This window comes from Natator depressus, chromosome 17 (genome assembly GCF_965152275.1).
Source record: "Natator depressus isolate rNatDep1 chromosome 17, rNatDep2.hap1, whole genome shotgun sequence".
Taxonomy (NCBI): domain Eukaryota; kingdom Metazoa; phylum Chordata; order Testudines; family Cheloniidae; genus Natator; species Natator depressus.
Window position 1 is genome coordinate 17,138,120 of NC_134250.1, and position 24,245 is coordinate 17,162,364.

General features: G+C 40.6%; 1 protein-coding gene across 2 annotated transcripts in view; it reads left to right on the forward strand.

Moving 5' to 3' along the window:
- ZZEF1 (zinc finger ZZ-type and EF-hand domain containing 1) overlaps window positions 1-24,245 on the forward strand; it is an 81,620-nt gene that overhangs the window by 19,847 nt on the left and 37,528 nt on the right. For both annotated transcript variants that reach the window (XM_074974782.1, XM_074974783.1), the window contains exons 10-29: window positions 1,610-1,701; window positions 4,802-4,950; window positions 5,452-5,563; window positions 6,801-7,013; window positions 7,696-7,796; window positions 8,965-9,134; window positions 10,299-10,432; window positions 11,374-11,444; window positions 11,932-12,046; window positions 12,724-12,883; window positions 13,934-14,055; window positions 14,160-14,282; window positions 16,057-16,223; window positions 16,878-16,959; window positions 17,662-17,863; window positions 19,572-19,720; window positions 20,005-20,245; window positions 21,653-21,732; window positions 23,112-23,205; window positions 23,687-24,203. In XM_074974782.1, coding sequence (XP_074830883.1) covers window positions 1,610-1,701; window positions 4,802-4,950; window positions 5,452-5,563; window positions 6,801-7,013; window positions 7,696-7,796; window positions 8,965-9,134; window positions 10,299-10,432; window positions 11,374-11,444; window positions 11,932-12,046; window positions 12,724-12,883; window positions 13,934-14,055; window positions 14,160-14,282; window positions 16,057-16,223; window positions 16,878-16,959; window positions 17,662-17,863; window positions 19,572-19,720; window positions 20,005-20,245; window positions 21,653-21,732; window positions 23,112-23,205; window positions 23,687-24,203 — 3,094 coding nt within the window. The remainder of the gene's footprint in view (window positions 1-1,609; window positions 1,702-4,801; window positions 4,951-5,451; window positions 5,564-6,800; window positions 7,014-7,695; window positions 7,797-8,964; window positions 9,135-10,298; window positions 10,433-11,373; window positions 11,445-11,931; window positions 12,047-12,723; window positions 12,884-13,933; window positions 14,056-14,159; window positions 14,283-16,056; window positions 16,224-16,877; window positions 16,960-17,661; window positions 17,864-19,571; window positions 19,721-20,004; window positions 20,246-21,652; window positions 21,733-23,111; window positions 23,206-23,686; window positions 24,204-24,245) is intronic.

Genomic DNA, 24,245 nt, shown 5'->3' on the forward strand with positions numbered 1-24,245 from the left:
AAGAATATTTTGACTAAGAGACATCAACAATTAAAGGATTGTTGACTCTTGAAAGCAAATATTCAGCCACCCAAGGATATTCTATATCATATTCTCTTCCATCCCTCCATCAGTGTTTGGGAAGCCCCTGGTGATTCAGAGCAAAATGCTGCTCTGCTATGCACTTCTTCACACCAGCCTGCTCTTCACTTTCAGCCAATGCACCAATAACCCGACCTAAGATACCAAACTTGTTTTACAAAAAGAAAAGGAGGACTTGTGGCGCCTTAGAGACTAACCGATTTATTTGAGCATAAGCTTTCGTGAGCTACAGCTCACTTCATCGGATGCATACTGTGCAAAAGGCTATTACCAGCAGGAAAGTGGGGTGGGGGGAGAGAAAACCTTTTGTAGTGGTAAACACCCATTTTTTCATGGTTTGTATGTATAAGAACATCTTCTGTATTTTCCACAGTATGCATCCGATGAAGTGAGCTGTAGCTCACGAAAGCTTATGCTCAAATAAATCGGTTAGTCTCTAAGGCGCCACAAGTCCTCCTTTTCTTTTTGTAAAACAAGTTTGGTATCTTAGGTCAGGTTATTGGTGCATTGGCTGAAAGTGAAGAGCAGGCTGGTGTGAAGAAGTGCATAGCAGAGCAGCATTTTGCTCTGAATCACTAGGGGCTTCCCAAACACTGATGGAGGGATGGAAGAGAATATGATATAGAATATCCTTGGGTGGCTGAATATTTGCTTTCAAGAGTCAACAATCCTTTAATTGTTGATGTCTCTTAGTCAAAATATTCTTAAAAATCAGAAATAACAGTATAAATGAGGCAGTAAATAATGGCTCTGCAAGTCAAAGCAACGTGCACTTCTCTAGAACGCCTTTTGAGGTGCTTAGCACACAACATACTGGGGGGCATGTAAGTTGTGCACTGCAGAGGTGGCATGCACATTGGAAATTGGTTTGTCTTTCTTGGGTTGTTTGCAGTCAAAGTTTGGGGGTGTTTGCATTGAAAAGTTTTGTTTCTTCAGCTTCTAGCTGAAGTAAACAGGTAACATTGTCCTGGTATTTTGCTCTTGATGCCACAGATTAAACTTCGGGATATTGTAACAAAAGGAGTGATTTATAGCTCATGTTCTTCTGAGGTTTTTCTTTCATTTAAGAGGAAAGGGAGGAGGTAGAATGGTCTTGACAGTGTTATTCTGGCTTCAGAAAAGCTGTCATTTAGATAAGTAAACACGGTCATTCAGTGATCCCAGTAACATTCGCTGGGAGTGACTTTTCACTAAAACTTAGCAGTTGTAAGAATTTTCCTGTTACTAATAGTACAGTCCCAGGAGAGACTGTGGCTGTGAAGACATGGTCCTGAGGAAGGATATACTAACACAACACTGTGTTGTATGGACTCCTTTTGATACAGCATCATCTTTTATAAGCAGAATTACTAATGCCAGCATTATAATTTACTATTTCATTTGGACTCTCAAGTCTCATTCACTGGCTGAATCTTTGTTATAGAACAGAGTGCTGGGTTTTGTTTTACTCCTCTCATTATAATTCTGTATCCATTTACTTTAAGGTGACAATCCTCTAAACCTCATCCTATTTTCATTGTTCCTTTAGGTTTCCTTACTGAGACTGGAAAGACCAGAGCAAGTATCATTCTTTCTGCAGGAACTGAATCTACATTCCAGGTGACACAAATTAGAATAAAGGTAAGGAACTTGTTTGCATTATTCAAGCAGATTCTTGGATTAATGCTTTTTTCTTGGTGGTGGAATTTAGACAATTATTCACCTTTGATTGAATGTACAGCTTTGTGATTAATTTGCAAGAAATTTGAGCCTCCTCATGGAGTGACAGCAGTTTGGGTTTTGTTTTGTGTTTGCATGAGTCACCGGAAACTGCAGAAAAAGAAAAATAGAAATTTCATCTGGTTACAGAATGCTGCCACAAGTGTACTCTGTAGAGCGTTCCATCTATTTTATGTTGCTTTTGTCTATATCTTATTCAGGCCAATGAGGTATTTCTAGTTCTTGTGTATGTAGTATAATGCTTGCCATGTATTTAAACAGCAACATTACTTTGGTGTGGAATTAAAATCTTATGCCCCAAACGTTGGTAGACTCTCATAGCAGGACGGAAGCTGTGATGAGGTTTCTACAGCTTGCTTTTCCATTGTTTGATTTTTTTATTAGCTTTTTAAAAAAACCTGTAGCTTACTTTACCAAAGCATGTATGCATGCTTTGTAGTGCCCACCTGAATTGAGGTTGACTAGACTCTTGTGCTTATATGTTCTCATCAGTTGGGGATGGAGGAGAGGCCAATATCTCAACTGTTTAAAAATTATAGTGGAATGATACCTGGTTATAATTTAAAAAAAAAAATTTGCCACCACTTTTTGTATAAAACAGCAGAAAAGCAAATTGAATCAAAGTTAAGATGGAGGTTCTTATTTCTTGCTTGGCTCCAGGCGAGATGGTGGCTAAAATGAAACTTCGCTGTGAGTTTGATCCTTATTCTTTCAGAGATGTTTAATCTTTCTGAAACATTTCTTCTTCTTCAAGTGCTTGTTCATGTCTATTCCAATCAGGCGGGTACGTAAATGATGGCTGGAAGATTTTTCCCTTAGCAGCATCCGTTGGGTCGGCCTGGGCGCCCCCTGGAGTTGTGCCCTTATGGCACCTAATATATAGCCCTGCTGACCCGCCACCCCTTCAGTTCCTTCTTACCACCAGGGACAGTGGCTGGAACTTCCCTTGGCTCTTGCTCAGCAAGTTTTCTTTGTCATTCTGTTATAGTTAGTTGTTAGTAGTACCAGTTTAAAATTTAGTATAGCATAGTTGTTGGTTCCCCCCATTCTGGCCCCGGTGTCGTGGCATGGGATTTAAGAACTGTGTGACTTGCGCCAAGTGCATGCCTAAGAGTGATCCTCACTCATCGTGTCTTCGGTGCCCGGAGAAGACTGATCAGAAAGATCGTTGCGAGTTCTGCCAGAGAACACTTAAAGACTGGGAACCGCGGCTGAAGGTGATCCTCATGGAGGCGGCCTTGCCCCCCCCCACTCTGATACGGGCTTGAGAGATCCAACCCCGACGGCGTCGTCCTCGACGCAGAGCACCCCGCGCCTTCAGTGACCCTGCCACTTTCCCCAGACCTTCTCATGCAGGATCACGGGCAGCTCCAGCACCCAAACCTGCAGTCGCTACATCTCACAGCATGGAGGCTCCATGGCTGAATCAGAACAAGTCAGACAGGTTCTCCTGGGCAGCAGGAAACCCTCCACTAGGGCCACGTACCTGGCCAAGTGGAAGAGATTTTCAGTCTGGTCAACTCAGTGCGACTTTCCCCCAGCGCTAGCCTCAGTGCCCCAGATTTTGGATTATCTTTTCCACCTAAAGCAAGAAGCTCTCTCCTTGTCTTCTATAAGAGTACACCTGGGTGCAATCTCAGCTTTCCACCCGGGGGTACAGGGCCCCTCAGTTTTCGCTAACCCCCTGATCAGTCGCTTCCTGAAGGGCCTTGACAGGTTGTACCCACACATCCGCCAACCGGTTCCTGCTTGGGACCTTCACCTGGTCCTCTCTAAGCTTATGGGGAATCCCTTTTAGCCTCTAGCAACATGCTCCCTGCTCTATCTCTCCTACAAGGTCGTGTTCTTGGTGGCGATAACTTCAGCCCGGAGGGTGTCTGAGCTTAGGGCTCTAACGTCAGAGCTGCACCTTGCCCTTAAAAAACAAAACAAAACACTGTGTAGGGCGGCTCAGACCCCATCTGGCCTTCCTCCCGAAGGTGGTATTGCAATTCCACATCAACCAGGACATTTTTCCTCCCGGTGTTCTACCCCAAGTCTCATGCAAGTAGCAGGGAGTAGAGACTCCATGCTCACAACATCCTCAGAGTGCTGGCCTTTTACATAGAAAGGACGAAACCGTTCAGGAAGTTGGTACAGCTTTTTGTTGCAGTAGTGGACAGAATGAAGGGCCAGCCTGTTTCGACACAGCGCATTTCATCATGGATTGTGGCCTGCATTACCGAGTGCTACAATCTAGCAGGGATCCCAGCGCCCCCGATAATGGTGCACTCTACAAGAGCACAAGCTTCATCAACAGCCTTCCTGGTCCAAGTCCCCTCCCAGGAAATCTGCAGGGCAGCGACCTGGTCATTGATACACACTTTCGCCGCACACTATGGAATTACTAGACAGGCCAGAGATGATGCAGCCTGTGGTAGAGCAGTGCTCCAGTCAGTGGACAGCTCTTACCACACCGCGTCCTAATTTTGCTTGGGAGTCACCTGATTGGAATCGACATGAACAAGCACTCAAAGAAGAAAAAACGGTTACTCACCTTCTCGTAACTGTTGTTCTTTGAGATGTGGTGTTCATGTCCATTCCAATACCCGCCCTCCTACCCCTCTGTCGGAGTAGCCGGCAAGAAGGAACTGAACGGGTGACGGATTGGCAGGGCTGTATATTAGGCGCCATAAGGGCGCGACTCCATGGGGTGCCCAGGCCGACCTGACGGATGCTGCTAAGGAAAAATCTTCCGGCCATCGTGCATGTGCGTGCGCACACACCTGATTGGAATGGACATGAACAACACATCTTGAAGAGCAAGAGTTACGAGAAGATGAGTAACCGTTTTCTGTGTCATGTTCCTTTAAATAAATACATAATATGATTCCAAAGAATCACAGATCTATTTTGCCAGTCTCTGGTTTGATTTGAGTAACTCTTCCTTACAAGGAGAAACACTGTTTTGTCATTATCCTCATTTTCTCTGTGTTGCTCTAGCATTATGTTCTCCTTTCAGGTTCGGAAAGGTGCTATTGGAGCCCAGTGTGGGTTGGTGTTTGCTTATAACAGCTCTTCGGAAAAATTTCATGCAGAGGAACATTTTAAAAAATTTGAAAGCTATGACAAGTGGAAGCTACAAGAATTCAGGCAATTTTTAAAAAACAGGTAAAGGTGGGCAGGGTGGCAATGAAAATTTTTTAAGATTAATGTTGCAGCAAACCTTTTCTACCCTGTTATGAAATTCAGAGTGTGGGTGAGGTGGGAGAAGTAGTCTTTAAGTAATATTTCTTTGTGCCTTCTGCTGTAGCTGCAAATAGTCACTTGCCACTGAAGGTCTACATTTAAAACTTAATCATGATCAGCCCAGTCTGAATGAAAATCTCAGTTTGATGTTTTTGAGAAGCTGTGTCTATACAGAGTGCTGATTCCTAATAGCTGTATTGTTGCCTTTCTCTACAAGTATGCTGTAAAATTATTGACTTTAAAAACAAAATAAATTTATGGCAGATATGCATTTGCTGGAGTCTGTGCACGTGAAATGTTTCTGCTGCGTTTTCCTGAATCTTTAATTTTTCTAACAGGTAAAAATAGTTGGGTAACATAGCAGTGGGGCAATCCGTATGTTTTTTTTAATTATAACTTCGGTTGATCTGCTTTTATCTGCAGAAATGATTGTTCATGTGATGAGCTGGGAGAGGATGATCCTGTTGGCTGGTTTGAGGTGGAAGAAGATTGGGATGAAGTGGCTGTCAAAATGCAGCAGTGCAGAATTTCCCAAGTAAGAAATAATTAGAATAGACTGACTCAGGTGTGAATGAGGAAATGATCATCTTCCTGCTTTCTTGAAGACCAGCTAAATAATTATTCGGTTTCTGTTATCCAAGAAGAGGCCTTGACTAGAGCTAAAAAGTCAGTGAAAGCCATGGGTGCTAAGGCCACAGTTTATATATATTTAGCATGGACATTACTGTCTAAAAAGTGTAGAAAGTTTCCACTCACTTTATTGTGTCAAGAGGATGAGTTCCACTGTAAGCCTAAGGATTAGAACATGAAACAAGAATCACAGTTCTTCTATATTCTAATTTGCTCACTTTTAATTACTACAGAATAAAGACTAGATTCTGCAACCCTTATTCATGATAAGTAGCACCTTGTTCCTTGAGTAATTCCATGGATTTGAATGGAACTAATTGAGTACTGCACTACTCAGCATCTTAATTTGCAGCAATTAAAAGTGAAACTACTTGTCTTCCAGTGCATGTTGTTGTTTTGGGTTCAATTTTAATTTGGTTTCAGGATCCCAAATCTCTTCTTCCAGGGGGGAGAAAATACCAGAGGTGCCTGCCCAGGGATAAAAGTGAAAAGTCCTCATTGCATAATGGAATCCAGAACATGCCATTTCCTTATTCAGTAGCTGTCTGAACTGTTATGCATGTACTGTACATATTCGTTCCCCAAATTTTGTGATTACAGGATTAAAAAAATACCTTTTGGACTCTGGGGATGCATTCCTTAATGGATACCCTCGGCTTCAGGTTCTTTATACTAATGTGGAAAGAATTGCAAGTTAAATGTGTGCATGTGTATATGTATATGTGTGTATATTATTTATATAAATTAAATTATATAATATAATATAATTTACATTGAATGTTTATCCTCTACTTGGTTTTTATATTAAGCTAATGATTTTCCACTTGCAAGGAAACCTGGCACTATAAGATTAAGAAATAGAGCACAGTTCACAAAATGAGTTAGATTGGTAATGAAATGACTGAGTTTGCAGGTGAATATGGCAGTCACAGAACCCCCTAGTATGTAGCTCATATAAAACCTTGATATTCTGTAATGCTGTTCTAATTGTGGATTTTGCTAATGTTGGCCTTTAATAATGAAGCAGTGCTGCATGGGCAAGCAAAGTATGGAGGAAAATACACACAACCTGCACAAGATGTGAGACTCTTGAAATCAGGATTTATGAACAGCACCTGTGCTATTTTTATGTCTCTATCCAGTATTTAATGGTGAAGTTCTTGTGCACAAGGCAAGACACAGCAGAGCGCCTAGGAGTTCAAGGCCTGAATGTTCTGGGGTATCTTCGGCCTGTGGTAGGGGAGCCCAACAGAAGCATGAACTGTCTGAAATGCAAAGCAACAGATGATGGCATTTGTGGAACAACCCTTCTCCTGAAGACGCTTCATTTCATCCAACAACTTGCACAGGACCTGGTATGTTTCTCTCCACGTTTGTTTACTTCTTTAAAGCATGTGGTCATGTTACAAAAATAAATGGTGGTACACTAAAGACAAACCTAAGAGGCATTATAAAATAATGTAGTGGCCAAAGAAGCAAGCTGTAACTACATTCAGTGGTAATAATATGCAAGTCATGAAACTTGAAGTGTCTGGAAAATGACTTTTAGTATACTAAGATGCCTTCTAAGAGGGCACTTTAAGTTAGAAATATGCCTTCTTTAAGGAAACCAGAACTGAACTGCATTTCCATATCTCACACATTATGATAAAGTGCTTCGTGTGATTAATGCAACATATATAAAAGTTCCACAGCCTTTTAAATAGCCCTGCTGCATCTCTCGGAAGCATACAGGAGGATTAGAACAGGTGTATAGACTAGAACTTGTTCTCCACTATTAGAGTGAGTTAGGTTTGTGAGAAAGTTGAGACGTACAAAAGGAAGTGAAAATTGTTAGTCTGACACAACAAAAAGAAGATCTAGCTGGTTCATCCTAATGGGAGCCTGACCATGTTGTGTCCTGAGCTGCAGTGGCATTTCAGATGCAGCTTGATATTCCTTTCATACTCCCATATGTTGCAGTTTTCACTGTGTTTTTGTAAACATGCATTGTGTAGAGTGAATTCTTCAATCCTATATGTTCTTTGCCTCTTTTAGGTTCATCAGAAAGAAAGTGGATTAAAGTACAGATCGTTCTTGGACTTCACAGGCCTTGACTTGCAGCTTTTCTGGAATTTTTACAATAAACTACACCAAAAGTAGGGCCCTCCTCCATCACAAAGTTAGCCATAAATATGTTTACAAAAAGTGCATTTTATTCAGCTGATGTTTTCTGCCATTAAGCTGAAGTAGTCGATATTTTCCCTTCTCTCTGTTTTGTCGTCTGGTTTTTTTAGATATAACATTAATGATGTTTGTAACCTTTAAGTTCCGGTACAGTGAGTTTGATTCCTGTTTAGGTGTTAGGGGTTGTTCTTTTTGAGTTCTGGGCTGTGTTTTCTTTACTCAGAGGATCTCTTAGTGCAGAGGTGGGCAAACTACGGCATGTGGGCCACATCTGGCCTGCAGGACCGTCCTGCCCGGCCCCTGAGCTCCCAGCGGGGAGGCTGGTCCCCGGCCCCTCCCCTGCAGTTATGTTGTTGCTGCGCAGGCAGCATGGCTTGTGCGTGCCCGCCCACCTCCCAGGCTTTCCAATAAGCCTGTCCTGCGGCTCTGAGCAGCATGGTAAGGGGGTGGTGGGGAGGGTGGGTTGGATGGGGGGCAGTCTGAGGACAGGGGGCGATTGGATGGGGCAGAGGTTCGGGGGGGGGGTCAGGAGACAGAGAGCAGGGGGGCTGGATAGGGGGTGGGGTCCCAGGGGGTCGGGTGGGAACAGGGAGCAGGGGGGGTTGGATAGGAGGTGGGGTCCTGGGGGCGGTAGTTAGGGACGGGGGTCCCGGGAGGGAGCGGTGGGGAGGCGGGGGGAAGGTTGGATGGGACGGGGGTCCCGGGAGGGAGAGGTTGGATGGGATGGGGGTCCCGGGAGGGAGCGGTGGGGGGTGGGGGGGAGGTTGGATGGGTCGGGGGTCCCGGGGAGCCTGTTGGGGGGCAGGGGCGTGGATAAGGGTCGGGGGCGTGTCGGGGGGCAGGGGCGTGGATAAGGGTCGGGGGCCTGTCGGGGGGCAGGGGCATGGATAAGGGTCGGGGGGCCTGTCGGGGGGCAGGGGCCAGGCTGTTTGGGGAGGCACAGCCTTCCCTACCCGGCTCTCCATACCGTTTTGCACCCCAATGTGGCCCTCGGGCCAAAAAGTTTGCCCACCCCTGTCTTAGTGTCACTGTCTCGTAGAATAGAGACAGTGATGCTTGCTTTAGCATAGTAGTGTGTGCTGGAAATGAGCTCTTACTGTGAAGATTTTACTCCTGTTTGTTTTTTTGTTTTCCTTTTAGCCCAAGGGAAGAGTGTCTCTCTGCCCAGACTGTGTTACTGCAGCTTCTTCAAAGCTGCTTCTCTGTACTTACTGGAAACAATAAATTTATTAAATCTCAGGAAGTTTCTCAAAGCAAAACTTCTGGCCAAACAGAAGCTGCAGTACAGCTCTACAAGCATTTGTGTGAAGGTTCGTTAATATTATGCTGTCACTTACTAACTTTGTTATTATTGTTTTGTTTTAAAGAAGGAGTTTGTACCAGTGTGAACTTGGAAAAAGAATTTTCCAAAACCCAAGCCAGCTGCTGTTTCAGATTGTTGTGCTTTATTGCTATTTTAGATCAATGGGTTTGGCTGAGAGCTTGCTTCTGTACTTTCTTTGAGCCTCTGAAGAAGTGATCTTGCATCTGTCCTGTTAATACGTTGCCTGAAAGTCGTTGCAATGGCAAATTTTATTTCAGTGGAGCTGTATCTACTTGCACCAGTGGAGAATTTGGTCCTTTGACTTCAGTATTGGAATAAGTAGAAGGATTAGATTGGTTTATATCGAGTGTTTCTAACCTCATCGCTGTGCTAGAATGAATCCACATGGTCGGAAAAGTACAAGTGAAATCCTGGCCTCGTTGAAGTCGATGGGAATATTGTCATAGATTTCTTTGGAGCCAGTATTTTGCCTTATATATTTAAGTACAATGTTTTCAATAACTAGTATACGTAGTAAGAAATTATGAAAAACAAGGAATAGATGAATGACTTTGTACTGAGTGTGGTACGTTTCGGAAGTTTTTTTCCCCCCAGTTTTGATAGTTGGTCTTATAAATAAATATAACATTGAAGGTCCTGAAGTGAATCAAGTCATTTGAATCAGAGGTCTTCTCGTCATAAGATCTTTCTTGCTAGAATTCAAAAGGCTTTCTCACATGTTTGTGTAGACAAGCCTTAAGTAACATTTAGTTTGCAGTAAGCTGGGTTGAAATCTGTCCTTTTTGAGTGTGCTGTCCATGTGGACTCTGCTGATACACACTAGTAGTTCCTTACTGAGCCTTTTGATCCTACTCCCATATCAAAGTGGGGTAGATCAGAGTGGACTAAGGAACTGTTAGAGCATGTTAACAGGGTCCATATGGACAGTTGTTGTGCAGCAGACTACCTCAATGTAAATTTACATCCCAGCTTGTTGCAAGATTAATGTTCTTGAAGATCAATCCTTACATGTGTGTATGTGTGATGAGTATTTTATGTGCTTTGGAAAGACTAGTGTCATGGAAAAGAAATGAAATTGTATAGTGTATTGAAGATATATACTTGGTTACTGATTTGAAATTGTAACAGTTTCCTTTTTTTTTATGAACAGTAGTGGACATGAGTGATAGCAACTTCACACCCATGACAACGCTAAAGCAGGAAGTTAAGAACACATTGCTCAATGGAGCAGCTATCTTTTTCCCAGATAGACAGACCAGACAGGACCAGCTCTTCACCATGATGGTAAACCATGCAATGAGAAATGATTGCTTTTGGTTTTGTTAGAATTATTTTCTAAGGTATCTTATCTTCATGCAGAAAAGAAAGCAGGTATCTGTTTGTTTATTCCTCTCTTTTTCTCCACAATCACTTCATTCCAGATGAGGCGAGCTTGCCTTTACCTTTCCATAAAGTAGTAGTTTCAGTTCAGATGGTCTGTCTTAGAATGTCAGCCTTCAAAGGAAGGCTCTCTTATAGTCTCAAAAGTTAACCAGGGAACATGGCATTGTGAAGTTACATATTCGTGGTCTTTAAGTGATAGGCTCTGCTCACTTTACAAATAAACCTTGTACATATAATAACCCCTATTTTATATAGGAGGAAACCAGAGGCACAGGATGCAGTGACTTTACATATGTTCTAGTGTCCAAGTCTGTGTGAGAACTTAAAAGAAGACTGTTAAAATATTTTATGTCCTATTTTTCCTCATGATTTAGCACCTGTTGGAATACTGAAAGTATAAAATTCACGTGCTGTGTTTTTTTTAACTCTTACGTGTGCATATGGGTCTGTAGGATTTCTTATGTGTGATGGGATACTACATTTATAGTATAAAAATAAAATTTTGGGTAAGCACAGTAGCATTTAGAAAAGACACAATTAGGAGATGCGAGGAAAAGTGATTTAAATGCCATTTTAAAATCAAGATTTGCTTAGTGGCAGAGAACTTACAGATCCAATTTCAATGGTGACTGAATTTTTTAAAACATTTTTACAAACCAAGGATAAAGCTCAGAAAATGGGTATTTTTCATAATGAAAATGCAGACCAAACATCTCTTGGAGTTGTGTAAATACTAATCCTTCTGTAGTCCGCAAAAAGTATTTCGTGGTCCTGTCATTCTTTGTAATTCTTTGCTATTATAAAAAACGGTTTTTTAAACATAAACCTCTTCCATTTCCTAGAAAAACATCACAGAACAGGAACATAAGCAATCTGTGCATCTCACCTTCAGATCCCTGTGTATATACTTCAGGTAAGGCTCTTTGATATTGAAAAATAACTTTTTTTCCTCTGATTATCTTCATCCTACTGATCCTTTTCAATAATTCCACATTCTTCTGAAAAAAGAGATGCAAGTCAGCAAAGTTGTTAATGCACTTTCTCTTTCACAGAATAAAAATCTATACATTTTACTAATATTGATTGGCTCAAAAGGCAATAACAAAAGATTGCCCAAGGGTAAAAATGATTACTGAGGTTATGGTATATTGCCCAGAGTCTCTGAGCAGCATTGTTTACTGTTTTATCCTTGATCAATTTTTTTCAAACTACTGTTGTCCTTGGAAACAGTTGGTATTGTTTATATCTATAAATTTATCAGTGTGGAGGTATTTTATAGAACATTTGATTTTTCCTTCAGAAATGATGTGCAAATGATCTCTGCAGATTATCATCACAACAGGGCATCTGTTTCAGACTTCTGTCATTAGCTGTTACTCAGTAAGCTCTATTTTTTGCAGTGATCAGGATCCAGGTGGACTTTTATTGTTACCAGATAAAGAAGTTTCTGAGGACTTTGACATCAGCCAAGTGCTGTCAGTCATGGATACCCTTCTGTTGGTGGCGGCGAGAGAGGTAGCTAGCCTTTGAGATTGTCTATTCTCACTTCTCCTTTTCTACAGTATGTGGTATGCTCTCAAAGGCATGTTGCACATGAAGAGCTTGAAGCCAGTAGTTAACAGGACTATTCATATGAGTAAAATTAATTATGTATGATTGTAGGATCGGGCCCCCACTAATTTAAATATTATATGTTAAGCAGTAACAACATTTTAATATTAAGAAGCAAGGCAACATACTGAATAGGTTGCCTCAAGGAGTTTTTCCATAGAGTTCCATAGTAACTGCCTTGAAGCTGTAAAAGAATTGAGCTAATTAAACCAGATTGAAGGGTGGGAACCATTCATGGTACCATAGGCTGAAAGACTTGTGCTTGGGAAAGTAAGGACTTTCCACATGTGAAAATAATTAGCTTATGTTACAGAATGTGCTGAAAGCCTTAATTGATTGCCCCCAATGTAGTTGTAACTACTTAGACCTGTTTGCCGTTCATCTTACTGAGTTACTGAAACAGCTTTCAAATATCACTTCTTTATGAATTTTTTTAATCACTAGCAGTTCATATATGACTGGTCTCTTGCTTTTCATCTTTTTTTGTGGCTGGTGGTGTGCGGTGGGGAGGAGGGTGGTGTATTGCATAATCTGTCACACTGCAGTGCATGGGATATCATTGTTGTATTATTGCTTTTCAGTGTGAAATGATGATGCTGGATGTTGCCCAGCAGGAGAGTGGCACAGTACTGTCATCCTTATTCTGGTCTGTACAGGGAAGCCTCCTTTCATGGTGCTACATACAACTTAAGGGCAATGATAATACAGCCAAGAGTCTTGCCATAGAAATACTTAAAAAATGTAAGTTCCAGAGTGGAGTCAGTGCCTAGTGTATACAATAATACATGACTTTAAAATATGATCTCAAGAAGCTGATTAACATTTTTATCTCTAGACACTTATCATGGTATCTGAAGCATCCTTATAATTCTAGTGCTCCTAACAAATTTCAAAATTGGCCCAGAGCCGTCTGGACCAATTTACAGTAATCACTATGGTTAAAGTTGTTGGATTATTGTTATGCATGAGAAACTAATTTGAACCAAAAATTTCACTGGCTATTGAACCTATGAAGAAACAAAATTTAGTTACAGGCTTCCATTTTCGATATTTTTCTTTAGTTGTCTGTTATTAGGGCATCTTCCCTCCATCTCCCTCAAAAGTAATATCCCCCCGGCTGAGGCAGCATGTTGTTTTGGTAGATCTGGGTAATCGCAAGAAAAGCTGAACTCATTTTGTCTGTAGTACGACCTATTAATGTAGGCATTTTTAAGGCGCATATCACCATAGCATGCTTTGTCTCAGCACAGCATCCCAAAGTTACTTGAATAATTACTTGGGCCATAAATGTAATGGTTGAGTGGTATTAAATTTGTATTTTGTAACGTTGAGCTATTTCTAAATTCAAACCTGGATTATATTCTATAGTTTTATTTTTATACTAGTTAGCTGAACACTTTAGATTGACTGACTGAATACCTAAAAGTTGCTGGCCTTGCTCATAATTCATGTTTCATTCCTTAGTGTAACAATGATCCAGGAAATCAGATGTTTACAGTAGGGTTATTGAAACAGGGGTTTTAGCTCAAGGAGACGTGGTTTGATTACAGTGCTAGCTTCTCTATGAATTGTGCTTTTGGTGGTGTTAGTGACAGAGTGTCCTATTGCCAGCAGTGGATATGTGCATAAAATTGTGTCCCAACTGCCTTGTTTTGGGGCAACACCCGTCTTTCTTTATTTTGCACAACATCAACCCCACTAGAGCTGCACAGTAAAAACACAGACTCCCAGTAGTGAATCCTCCATTTGGCTAACTTTCTATTACCTAATGTTTTTCTCTTTCTTTTTTAGATGTGGGCCAGTTCCTGTCAAATATCAGAACAATTTTAGAATCACTTTTGTCCCAATACAATGGAAAACATATAGTAGAAAAATTAAGTAACTCTGTTTTTGCCATGGCAACCCGTCAACTGGTAGGTGAATGACTGGAATGTCCTACCGTTTTCCTTCCATGTGAATATATTTAAGAAGGCTTTGTAACTTTTAGGTTGTTTGGTTTTTTTTCTCCCCCCCTTAGGTGACTTTCTTGTTGGATTTCTGCACTTTAGACATTCCACACTGTACCCTACTTCAGGGTTTCAGTACCCTGACACAGCTGCTGAAGAACCTTTGTAGTGAACCTGGAGAAAGTCTTAATAAGGTAGCCTAAGATAGATATAGATACTTTACACCTCTGATTCTCTGTAACCTTTTGAATTCTGCATCTCCTTTGCCCACCATCAGTGTATCCGATGAGCTCCTGTCCCTTCAGGATCTCTCTAAAGTGATTTTGAGCAGTTTTTTCGCTGAGAAGTCACATCTACAAGTATGCAACCAGGTTACGTAAGAAAACTGTTCAGAACATACTACCCTTAAAGGGACTATGCATTCATCATCACCTTATTTCAAAAGATCTCACTTACTTACGTAAAATGTGTTGTAGATCAAATGAAGATGCTATGGTCACTTAGATCAGTGGTTCTCAACCTTTTGCAGACTATTGCACCCCTTTCAGGAGTCTGATTTGTCTTGTGTACCTCAAGTTTCACCTCACTTAAAAACTACTTGCTTACAAAATCAGACATAAAAATACAAAAGTGTCACAGCTCACTATTACTGAAGAATTGCTTACTTTCTCATTTTTACCATATAATTATAAAATAAATTGATTGGAATATAAATACTGTACTTACATTTCAGAATATAGTATATAGAACAGTATAAAACAAGTCACTCTGTATGAAATTTTACTTTGTACTGACTTTGCTAGTGCTTTTTATGTAACCTGTTGTAAAACTAGGTAGCTGTCTAGATGAGTTTATGTACTCCCTGGAAGACCTCTGTGTGCCCCCAGTTGAGAACCACTGACTTAGAATTTAAGTCAGTCACAATGTGATAAAAATAGAATCGCTTCCTAGATTAAGAAGTTAATGAGAATTAACACTGTGGATTGCATCATAAATATATAACAAAAGAGAGGACCCTTGTCCTGGGAGCTTACAATATAACACATAGATCTGTGTTGGGAAAATTAATGGGATACATTGGTTTAAAGGAGAGAGTGGAAGTTTTTTAAAGGTTACTGTGAAGTTTGAAACAAGGTTGGGACCCTACTTCCAAGTATATGGAGCTGCATGATGAAACGCAGAGCCAAGAGTGGGAAATGTATATCTGTTCTGGTTCTTATACCACACCAATCATTGCGGTATGTGAGTTTATGAAAGTGGAGAAAGGGAAGGGGAGAGTGGACTGCAAGGGATGGAGTTGGAGGACAGTAAGAGGAAAAATATATTTAAGGGTGAAAATATGCTTTTGTTCTGAAGGTGGGAATGAAGAGCTTGCACATGATTTAGTTAAACAAGGTGGTGAAAGGTTTTGAGGAGTAGTGATGCAATTGATATGGCAACAGAGGAAGATTGTTTCAGTGTCAGCATTCTGGATAGACTGATTCTGGAAGAGATGAGTGACTGGGAGTCCAGAGAAGAGATGATTTATAGTTAACCAAAGCTTGTATGAGGGTTCTGGTAGTTTGAATAGATAGGAAAGACTGGGTTTTGGAGGTGATAAAAAGGAAGGGAAGATAAGGTTTCTTGAGAGCCTGGGTATGGGAGGAGGAGAGATAAGTAGATGATGACACTGAGATGATGAGCCTGTAAAATACATAGGACAGTGGAGAAGGATTGAAGACAGGAGAGAGATAAAAGAGGAAAAATAAAAAGTTAATAAAATTCTACTACATGCTTCATAATCTTACTTAGCGTCATTCTTTATAGTGATGTAAGTAGAGAGATAAATGCTTATGGTACATGTATGTGTGTATATGACTACTTTAAGCCATGGACTCAAGTGTGAAATAATGTAGTGCTGTAATCCTCCTACTGAGTGCTTTGCATTTGTACCCTGTAAGGTGAAAGTTGTTGTATTTAATTATACAGGTGGACATGGAAAGCTGGCAGCAAGAACAACCCGTGGTGCTGCGAACATGGACAATGGAATCTCCTCACAACTATGAAAATAATTGCCATGAGGTCTCAGTCTTCCTTTGTCCTGGGGCAACTTACTTTGAGGTGGAATTTGATGAAAAATGTGAAACAGAAAGGAGGTAACTTAATAGTGTGCCATCTCTGACTCCAAAAACTATTCACAAAGGGGCAAATCCTGCACTGTGTGCAGAGAATCATTACCTACTGCACCAACTTCTCCCTCAGCATGCACGACCCACCCTGTACTCTTCTTTGCACCAGTGCTTAAAGATTCTTGACGCAGCTGAGCTCTGACTTGAAAGGGTGCAGGCAAACTCTTTGCACAGGCCCTGAGTGTCAAGGCTCTGCTCCCTCAGGCAGTGGAACTATGCTTTCCGTTGATTGATCTCGTATTAGCGCTTGAAAAACCTGTGGCTATCATTGCATGTTCCCAGCATTCACTTTACCTTACTTGAGCACAACTATGCCAAAGTTCAGTCCTTTCTGTAAGTTACCTCTGTTTCTTTCTGGCTTGCCACTTAGAAATGCTTAATATTTTAACTTGATATTAAGGATCAGGGAGCTCTGTTGTAGAAATGACCGTATGTGCTGTATGAAGTAATGAAACGTTTATATAATCCTCTAAAGCAGTAAATATGTCTCTGAAGGGAATGTGTCTACATTGCTGAGTCTCCAGAGTGGGGTGGTTAGGGGAGTATGAGAAATTCCAAAGTAAACTAGCCCAAAATTTTTAAAACTAAAAATGAGTAAGTAATGAGTTGCACTCTCCACAGATATGATTACCTGGAGTTTACTGATGCCAGAGGTGCAAAAACTCGTTATGATACAAAGGTTGGCACTGAGAAGTGGCCCAAGGTGAGTGACTTTAAAATATTGTGCAAAATATACATATGTTAATATTAGGGTATCCTGGAACTCTGTGGTGTTTTAGCATCATAGGTAAGAGGTTCTGCAGAGACCTTGTAATCTGATAACTTCTTATCTTTGGTGTGGGTGTGTGCCCACACCCACCTCTAATTCTCAGAGGGACGGGGGGTAGTGGTGGTGGGAAATCCTGTAATTCCACAGTGATGCAAATGAATAGAATGAATGACCCAGAAGGTTCTTTCCAGTACTAGTATGATTAACTCCCTTCCAGTTAGTATGTAGAAAACCATGTTTCACTGCAGTTAAACATACAGTTGAAATTGTTCTCTGATCCCCGTGTACCTCATTAATTTTAAATAAATCTTGAGATGGCAAGTTGAATTCATTTATTATTTTCTTGTGGCCACTCAGGTGCTACTTCATAGCTACCCCAGTGTAATCTTTCTCTGCCATTATATTTTTTTAACATCAAAAGCTGTTTTGTGGGCTGAAACTTTCAATTTATTCTTTTGAATAGAAAGTTGAAACTTTAATTGCTGTAGGCTTTTGAGTCATGTGATGGGGTGCTAGCACATATTGCAGAGAAAACATGAGAATATTGACAAACACAATTGCTGAAGGAAATTCATGACCCCGAAATGTCTTCCTGTCATGTACATTTGGCAAAATGATTGTTTTGTTGCTCTGTAGAAAGTGACCTTTCAGGCTGGCCCACGGCTGCAGTTTCTCTTTCACTCTGACAGCAGTAATAATGAGTGGGGCTACAAGTTCTCCATCACTGCTTATGGCCTACCCGATGTCGCAGTTACTTGGGGCTTGGATTTGCAGCTTCTTGTGGCCAGGTTGATGGGGCGCTTGGCTTCGCGGAGTATGGCACTGAAATCCCAACTGGGTAAGTTTTTTTGAATTAGTTTCTCTAGCAGTCATGTTTCCATGATGGGGATGAGGTGCAAAAATCTAATATAATATATTCTTAAAAGGAATACAGATTGTTCCAGCCCACTCATATTTGAAAACGGAAAGTCCTAACAAGGTTGCCAGTTACGGACCAAGTTGATAATGACCAAAATTTATAACTCTTTAACCTTTTGTCTGGGAACATTACAAAAAAACTCCATCACTATTGGCAGCCTTTGCAGTCTTAAGAGGCCAGGAGTAGAATGGACTTGGAGACATAACTACTCTGACCCCTGGAGGTGGTCATGTTAAGCGTTAAAGCACATTGTGGAGGGGGAAGCTTTCATTGCCATTGCATATGCTGTATCTTTTCTCTGGATTTCATGAGGATTTCGTTCTCCATAGTTTGGCAGCATTACATTTACACCAGAAAACGGAAAAAGTAAGCATTCATAGCACATAATTTATGCTGACTTTAAAATGTTCCGTTCGATCATTTGGAATTTCTTAAATCTAAAAGCAGCTGGGGGAACACTTATTTCAGTTCTTGTATTGGAGCACCATATGTCACCATAATCTGTAGTTTATTTACTAGACCTCTGAACCATAATGCAAAATTGATTCTGATATTAACTTCTGCTTGTGTGTGTTGAGGGGTCAGTATGAAACTTCATGAGTGCTTTGTAGTGTAGAATCTGTCCATGTGATTTGGCCAGATTTCTGTTCTGTCTACCTAAACTTTCCCTGAAGTTTTCAGTCACAATTCTATGTTTGATTGTTTACATGTATTCTGGTATCACCCACAATATATTAAGCACTGTCTACTTCTACAATCCCTGCCCCAGAGAGCTTGCTATTTAAGGCCCTGGTGCCACAGTCTCTTATGCACATATTTAACTTTAGTCATATGAGCAGTGAATTCAATCGGGCTACACACATAAGTAAAGCTAAGAATGTATGTGTTTGCGGGGATTTAGGCCTGTGAAGATAGACAGCATGCAAAGGGTTGGCCACAGGTATTAAAATCGTATATGTATGTTTCATATATGAATTAAGATTTTCAAAAAATGGAGCCCAAAGATAGGAACCCATGTCTATATTTAGACATGTGCTTTATTTTTCAAAAGTGCTGAGCATCCTGTAGTTCTCATTGAGGTCAAAAGGAGCTTTTAAGTTGTCAGGACTCCAGAAAGTCAGGCAGAGGCCTAGCTTTCGGTTTGGGAACTTACGTTTAGGGTTTCTATTTTTGAAAATCTGTACCTCAATGTATATGTTTTAATGCATTTTGTTGCATGCTAGGGCTTATGGCAAGTCAGTGATGGATGAAGTAATAACCCTGTGTCTGTAGCTTGTAAAGTGCTTTGAGAACCTTTTTTAATGAGTAGTTCGATACTGTGGTCATGAGTACAGTTTAGATGTTTAAATGTAGGGCCTTTTACAATAGTAACATGCTGTAGCATTGCATTGGTTAATCTGCATTAATGCCAGCAGTAAGACAGTACAGGAGTGGTGTGATGTCTGTTGCGTATGTGGCACTAAACATCATGAGTAACTGTTAATCTAAGACACTTTTGTTCAACATGCCATTTCCTTTTGTTTTCCTTTTGTGGCAGGTGTTTAAAATTGTGCATTTTTGCAATCATATAAAATTGAACAAAAATGTTTAGTATTGAACATCCACATCTGTCTTGCTGTTTTTGCAGAGCTAGGTAGTGAAGCAGAGTTGCCTCCTTCAAAAGTGACATCAGTTCTTAATTCTCCTTTATGGAAACCTGTCTTCAGGCATCAGATGTGTCCTGAGGCGACTTTGGAAGCAAATGAACCCAGTCAAGTGCACCAAAATAAAAAAGAGGTATTTAGGCCACTGTTTCTGTTTTATGGGTAGGAAAACACTATGCATGAGAGTGGTTTTGTTCAGGCTTAATGAGCTGACACATCTCTAACTGTACACTGCTAGGCTGAGGTTGCCATCTCATGGGCTGTTGAATTGTCAAAGAAGAGAAATTTTTGTTCTGTACCCTTTATATTGTCATTTTGACTGTAACGTCTTTCTTAGGTGTGGGTTGTTCAAATATATAAATGAGATGTGAGCGTTTTTAAACCGATATTAAGTAAATGCTTTAATACTCTTTCCAGACGAAGAACTCTCATGCAGATGACTGCCGTAACTTTCTTCTTGACTTTGCAAAATCAGATCCTTCCCAGGATTTCTGTGGTCAAAATTCTGAGCTTTTCAAAGGACTTATACAGGCATGTAAAAAACAGGCCCCAAAGACAGATATAGTTGCTGGTTCCACTGTTGATCAAGCTGTGAACGCCACATTTGCTGCTTTGGTGTATCTCACTCCAGATTTATACGGGAAGCTACAAAAATATGGTAACTCTTCTATTAGTGAATATATCAATAATGAAGGCTGATACTTTGTAAGAAATCCTATTATAATTCAGTTGTAAAACTTGAAAAATGTATTTAGTTTCATTAATATTCAGAAGGTTAGAGGTTTCATCCTGTACAAAGAAGATATTACGGTGCTGCACTCACCAACTAGGCAGACCTTGCCACAATAGACTGTAATAAGATTATAATGCTTTGTTAGTGTTTTTCATTATCACAGCTCTTTACAAAGGTTAGCTAATCATCACAAATCCTCTGAGTAGGATAGGCAAATAAGGTTATCCTTGTTTTAAACATGAGTAAGCTAAGTGTTTTGATAGAACAAGGAGTAATGGTCTCTAGTTGCAGTGGGAGAGGTTGAGGTTGGATATTAGGAAAAACTTTTTCACTAGTAGGGTGGTGAAGCACTGGAATGGATTACTTGGGGAGGAGGTGGAATCTCCCTCCTAAGGTCAGGCTTGACAAAGCCCTGGCTGGGATGATTTGGTTGAGGAGTAGGTCCTGCTTTGAGCAGGGGGTTGGACTGGATGACCTCCTGAGGTCGCTTCCAACCCTGATATTCTATGATTCTAAGCCAGAGATGTTGTGATTTAACCAAGTCCACAGGGACATTGGTTTTTGCATGGGGATTGTAACTCAAAGATATCTGTCTTCCCACCAGTTGTGCCACTAGAACACAACTCTCTAATTCAGCCATTTTCAGCTCTCATTAAATGTTTCCGAAACAGCAAGGAACAAAGTATTTATATTTTAACAATACTGTTTGGGGAGGAAATGCAAATTAATCCGCTAAAGATTGTCACGCTATGGAAAGCGAGCTTGCAACCCACTGTGGTTTTTAAGTTAATATTCTGCTCCTAACTCAGGCAGTTGGCTCTCAGTATTTCAACTTGTACCTTTCCAGAGAGTAGGGTTGCCAACTTTTCTTTCTAATGTGCAATACATTACTTCTATGTCACAACATGCTATCTGAAGTAAGTTCTCATCTGTTGAATAAAAAAGTGCTATTTGGACTCTCAGGGCCTGATTCTGAGGGGTACTGAGCACATGCAACTCCCATTGAAGTCCTAGGAATAGCCTCTATTTGTCCTGCCTGTACATTTGCAGGACCCATATGTATTGACCGTAACTGTACATACTCATTCATTATTCAACTTTGCAAATAGGTCTGCAGTCAGGGTACAGTAGATGGTTTTAATGCATTATCAGCCTTTATAGTATATCTGTAAGAACAACAGGGAACAAAAACTGCCCGGCATCGCCTTAAGAGGTAGATGATAGGGTCTATCACAGCCTTTTGCAGGTATCTTATTTTATTTTAAATCCTTGAGTGATGTGAAACTGAAGCAGTGAATAAAAGGACTTTCCTCTTTCTTTTTGTTTTCACAGTCATCAGTGGAGGCAAGATGCCTCTGAATGAAGAGTTTGCACAAGTATATTCTCTGGCTGATGGGATTAGAATATGGATGGTAAGGTTATTCAGGATGATTATTTCTATTTGGGTTTTCTTCTTTCACATAATTTTTGCTCCTGTGTCCCAATGCAGAGTCTGTGTCACTGTACCTTGAAATGCCTTTTAAAAATGGTTTTGTTGTGGGGAGGGGTCTGTTTTTATTTTCTCTCAATGATTGCAGATCAGATTTGTTCATCTTAAAAGTAAAAACATATTTTTCCTGACTGCCAGCCCTGCAGTCAATTTTGGCTTTAATAGTCCAGCTTTTAGGCCTTTCATTTCATGCATCATTACCAGTCTTTAAAGATTCTGCAAGCCAAGCTCTTCCCTAGGCTTTTCAATGAAGGTGCAGGGGTAGAATTTTGATTGGCAATTGGAATTTTTGATTATAGTATCCTAGAAATGGAGGGCTGGAATGCACCTCGAGAAATTATCAAGTTCAGCCTGTTGTGCTGAGGCAGAGTTTCCCTAATGACAGCCCTACATTTCTATGATATTGACAGGTATTTGTCTAACCTGTTCTTAAAAACCTACAATGACAGGGAGTTCACAATCACCCCTGGAAGCCTATTCCGGAGCTTATGAATCAGCCAGAAAGAAATATCTCCCTCACATAGTTATTTTGGCTCTACTGTGCTAAACGGAGGAGAGGAAAGAGTAGTAAAATAATTGTGGGTTTTTTGTCATTTAAATCACCAGCTGTGGTTGAAGATATGCACAGGGATCAGATCTCTTCACTGAAAAGAGAACACACCCACACACACACACTTACTTTTACCTGATTTAACGCTTGTGCACAACATGTCTGAAAGAACTGGGATCATCAGCTTAGCTTTCTTTAGGCTTGAAAGAGTCAAGCTTTTCAGTGGATTTCACTGGGTTGTGCCACAGGCTGACCAGCAAGACATTCTAGACCAGGGGTAGGCAACCTTTGGCACGCGTGCCAAAGGTGGGGCGCAAGCGGATTTTCAGTGGCACTCTCACTGCCCGGGTCCTGGTCACCAGTCCGGGGGGCTCTGCATTTTAATTTAATTTTAAATGAAGCTTCTTAAACATTTTAAAAACCTTACTTACTTTACATACAACAATAGTTTAGTTATATATTACAGACTTGTAGAAAGAGACCTTCTAAAAACATTAAAATGTATTACTGGCACGCGAAACCTTAAATTAGAGTGAATAAATGAAGACACGGCACACCACTTCTGAAAGGCTGCCAACCCCTGTGCTAGACCATAAAGGACTAGTCCTGTATTGGAGACTTAGCGTGTCTTAAGAATCTCAGGAGCGGACTAATGAGATTCTCTAATTGTGGTGCAGTCTTTGTGCTGCCATGCCATCTGGATAGGCAGGATTTCACATCTTTAATTAATTTAATTAATATCCTGTCTACAGTTAGAGATGAAGCAGAAGTTCCTGATGGCTAAAGGAAATGATACAGCAGAGAAACAGAATGTAGAAATAAGTGAAGTGAACCCAGAAATCCTTGGTAAGTGTCTTTCCTGATGCCTTAGCCTAACTTTCTTATGTAGCTCTTCTCATTTTTTCTGTGCGCAAGGAAATTAATTAGCAATTTAGGCTATCTTATGTTTAAAACTTTGTGGACCGGGATAAATTAGCTGATTTGATGTGCACTGTCTCCAGAGATTTTTCCTAAAGAATGAGAAAACAACCAGTGCACTGGATCATCTGACTGATGATTGAACTGTCACTTTAAAAACTTGTTTGTAATAACACTTCACATGTCGCTGCTTTGTATAGATGGTGTGAATATTTTGAATAGGCACTTGATGTTGGTTGATCCAGACTCACTATCAAGGGGCAGGAAACCGTACTTTCAGGACTTTCTGGCCAGAAGATAAAAATTTAAGAGCCAATTTTTACTTAAATTACGTAAGAAAGGTATTACACAATATGTGATATGGTGATTCTACTAACTTGCCTTTTTCCCCTCAATTTTTATACTGCAGCAAAACACTGTATTCAGAAAAGCTTATTGTTGTTAAAATTTTTGCCTGTGAGAGCAAAGGCAAAAGATCTGGCTTCTGATAACTGGGTTGCTTCAGAAGTAGAGGATGTCCAACAGTACCACGATGATAAACGTCGAAGGACTAGTTCTATCGTAGAAGCAGATTTTCAAGCAGCAAACTCATTGTCTTCGAATGGAGTAACTCATCCTGCTTCTGCAGAAAGGGGTCGAGTGGTAGACTCTGACACAAAGATTAAGCAAGTGCCAGACCCACCCCAATCAGAAGTAGCCTCTGAATCTCAAAGTAAGCTCCTTGAAAATACAGTTTCACAGCAAGAGGACACAGCATCTCCTCCCTCCACTCCAACTCGCAAATCTCAGTTCAGCCGTGGAAGACTAAGGCTGTTATCTTTTAGATCAATAGAAGAGCCTAAATCAGTGCCCACTGTGAAGGAGAAATATCCTGTACTGAAAAATATATTAGACTTTATTAAGGATCAATCACTTTCTCATGAAAGGTGAGCAAACTTGAAAATTTGCAGTCCATTGTATTTAAGGTT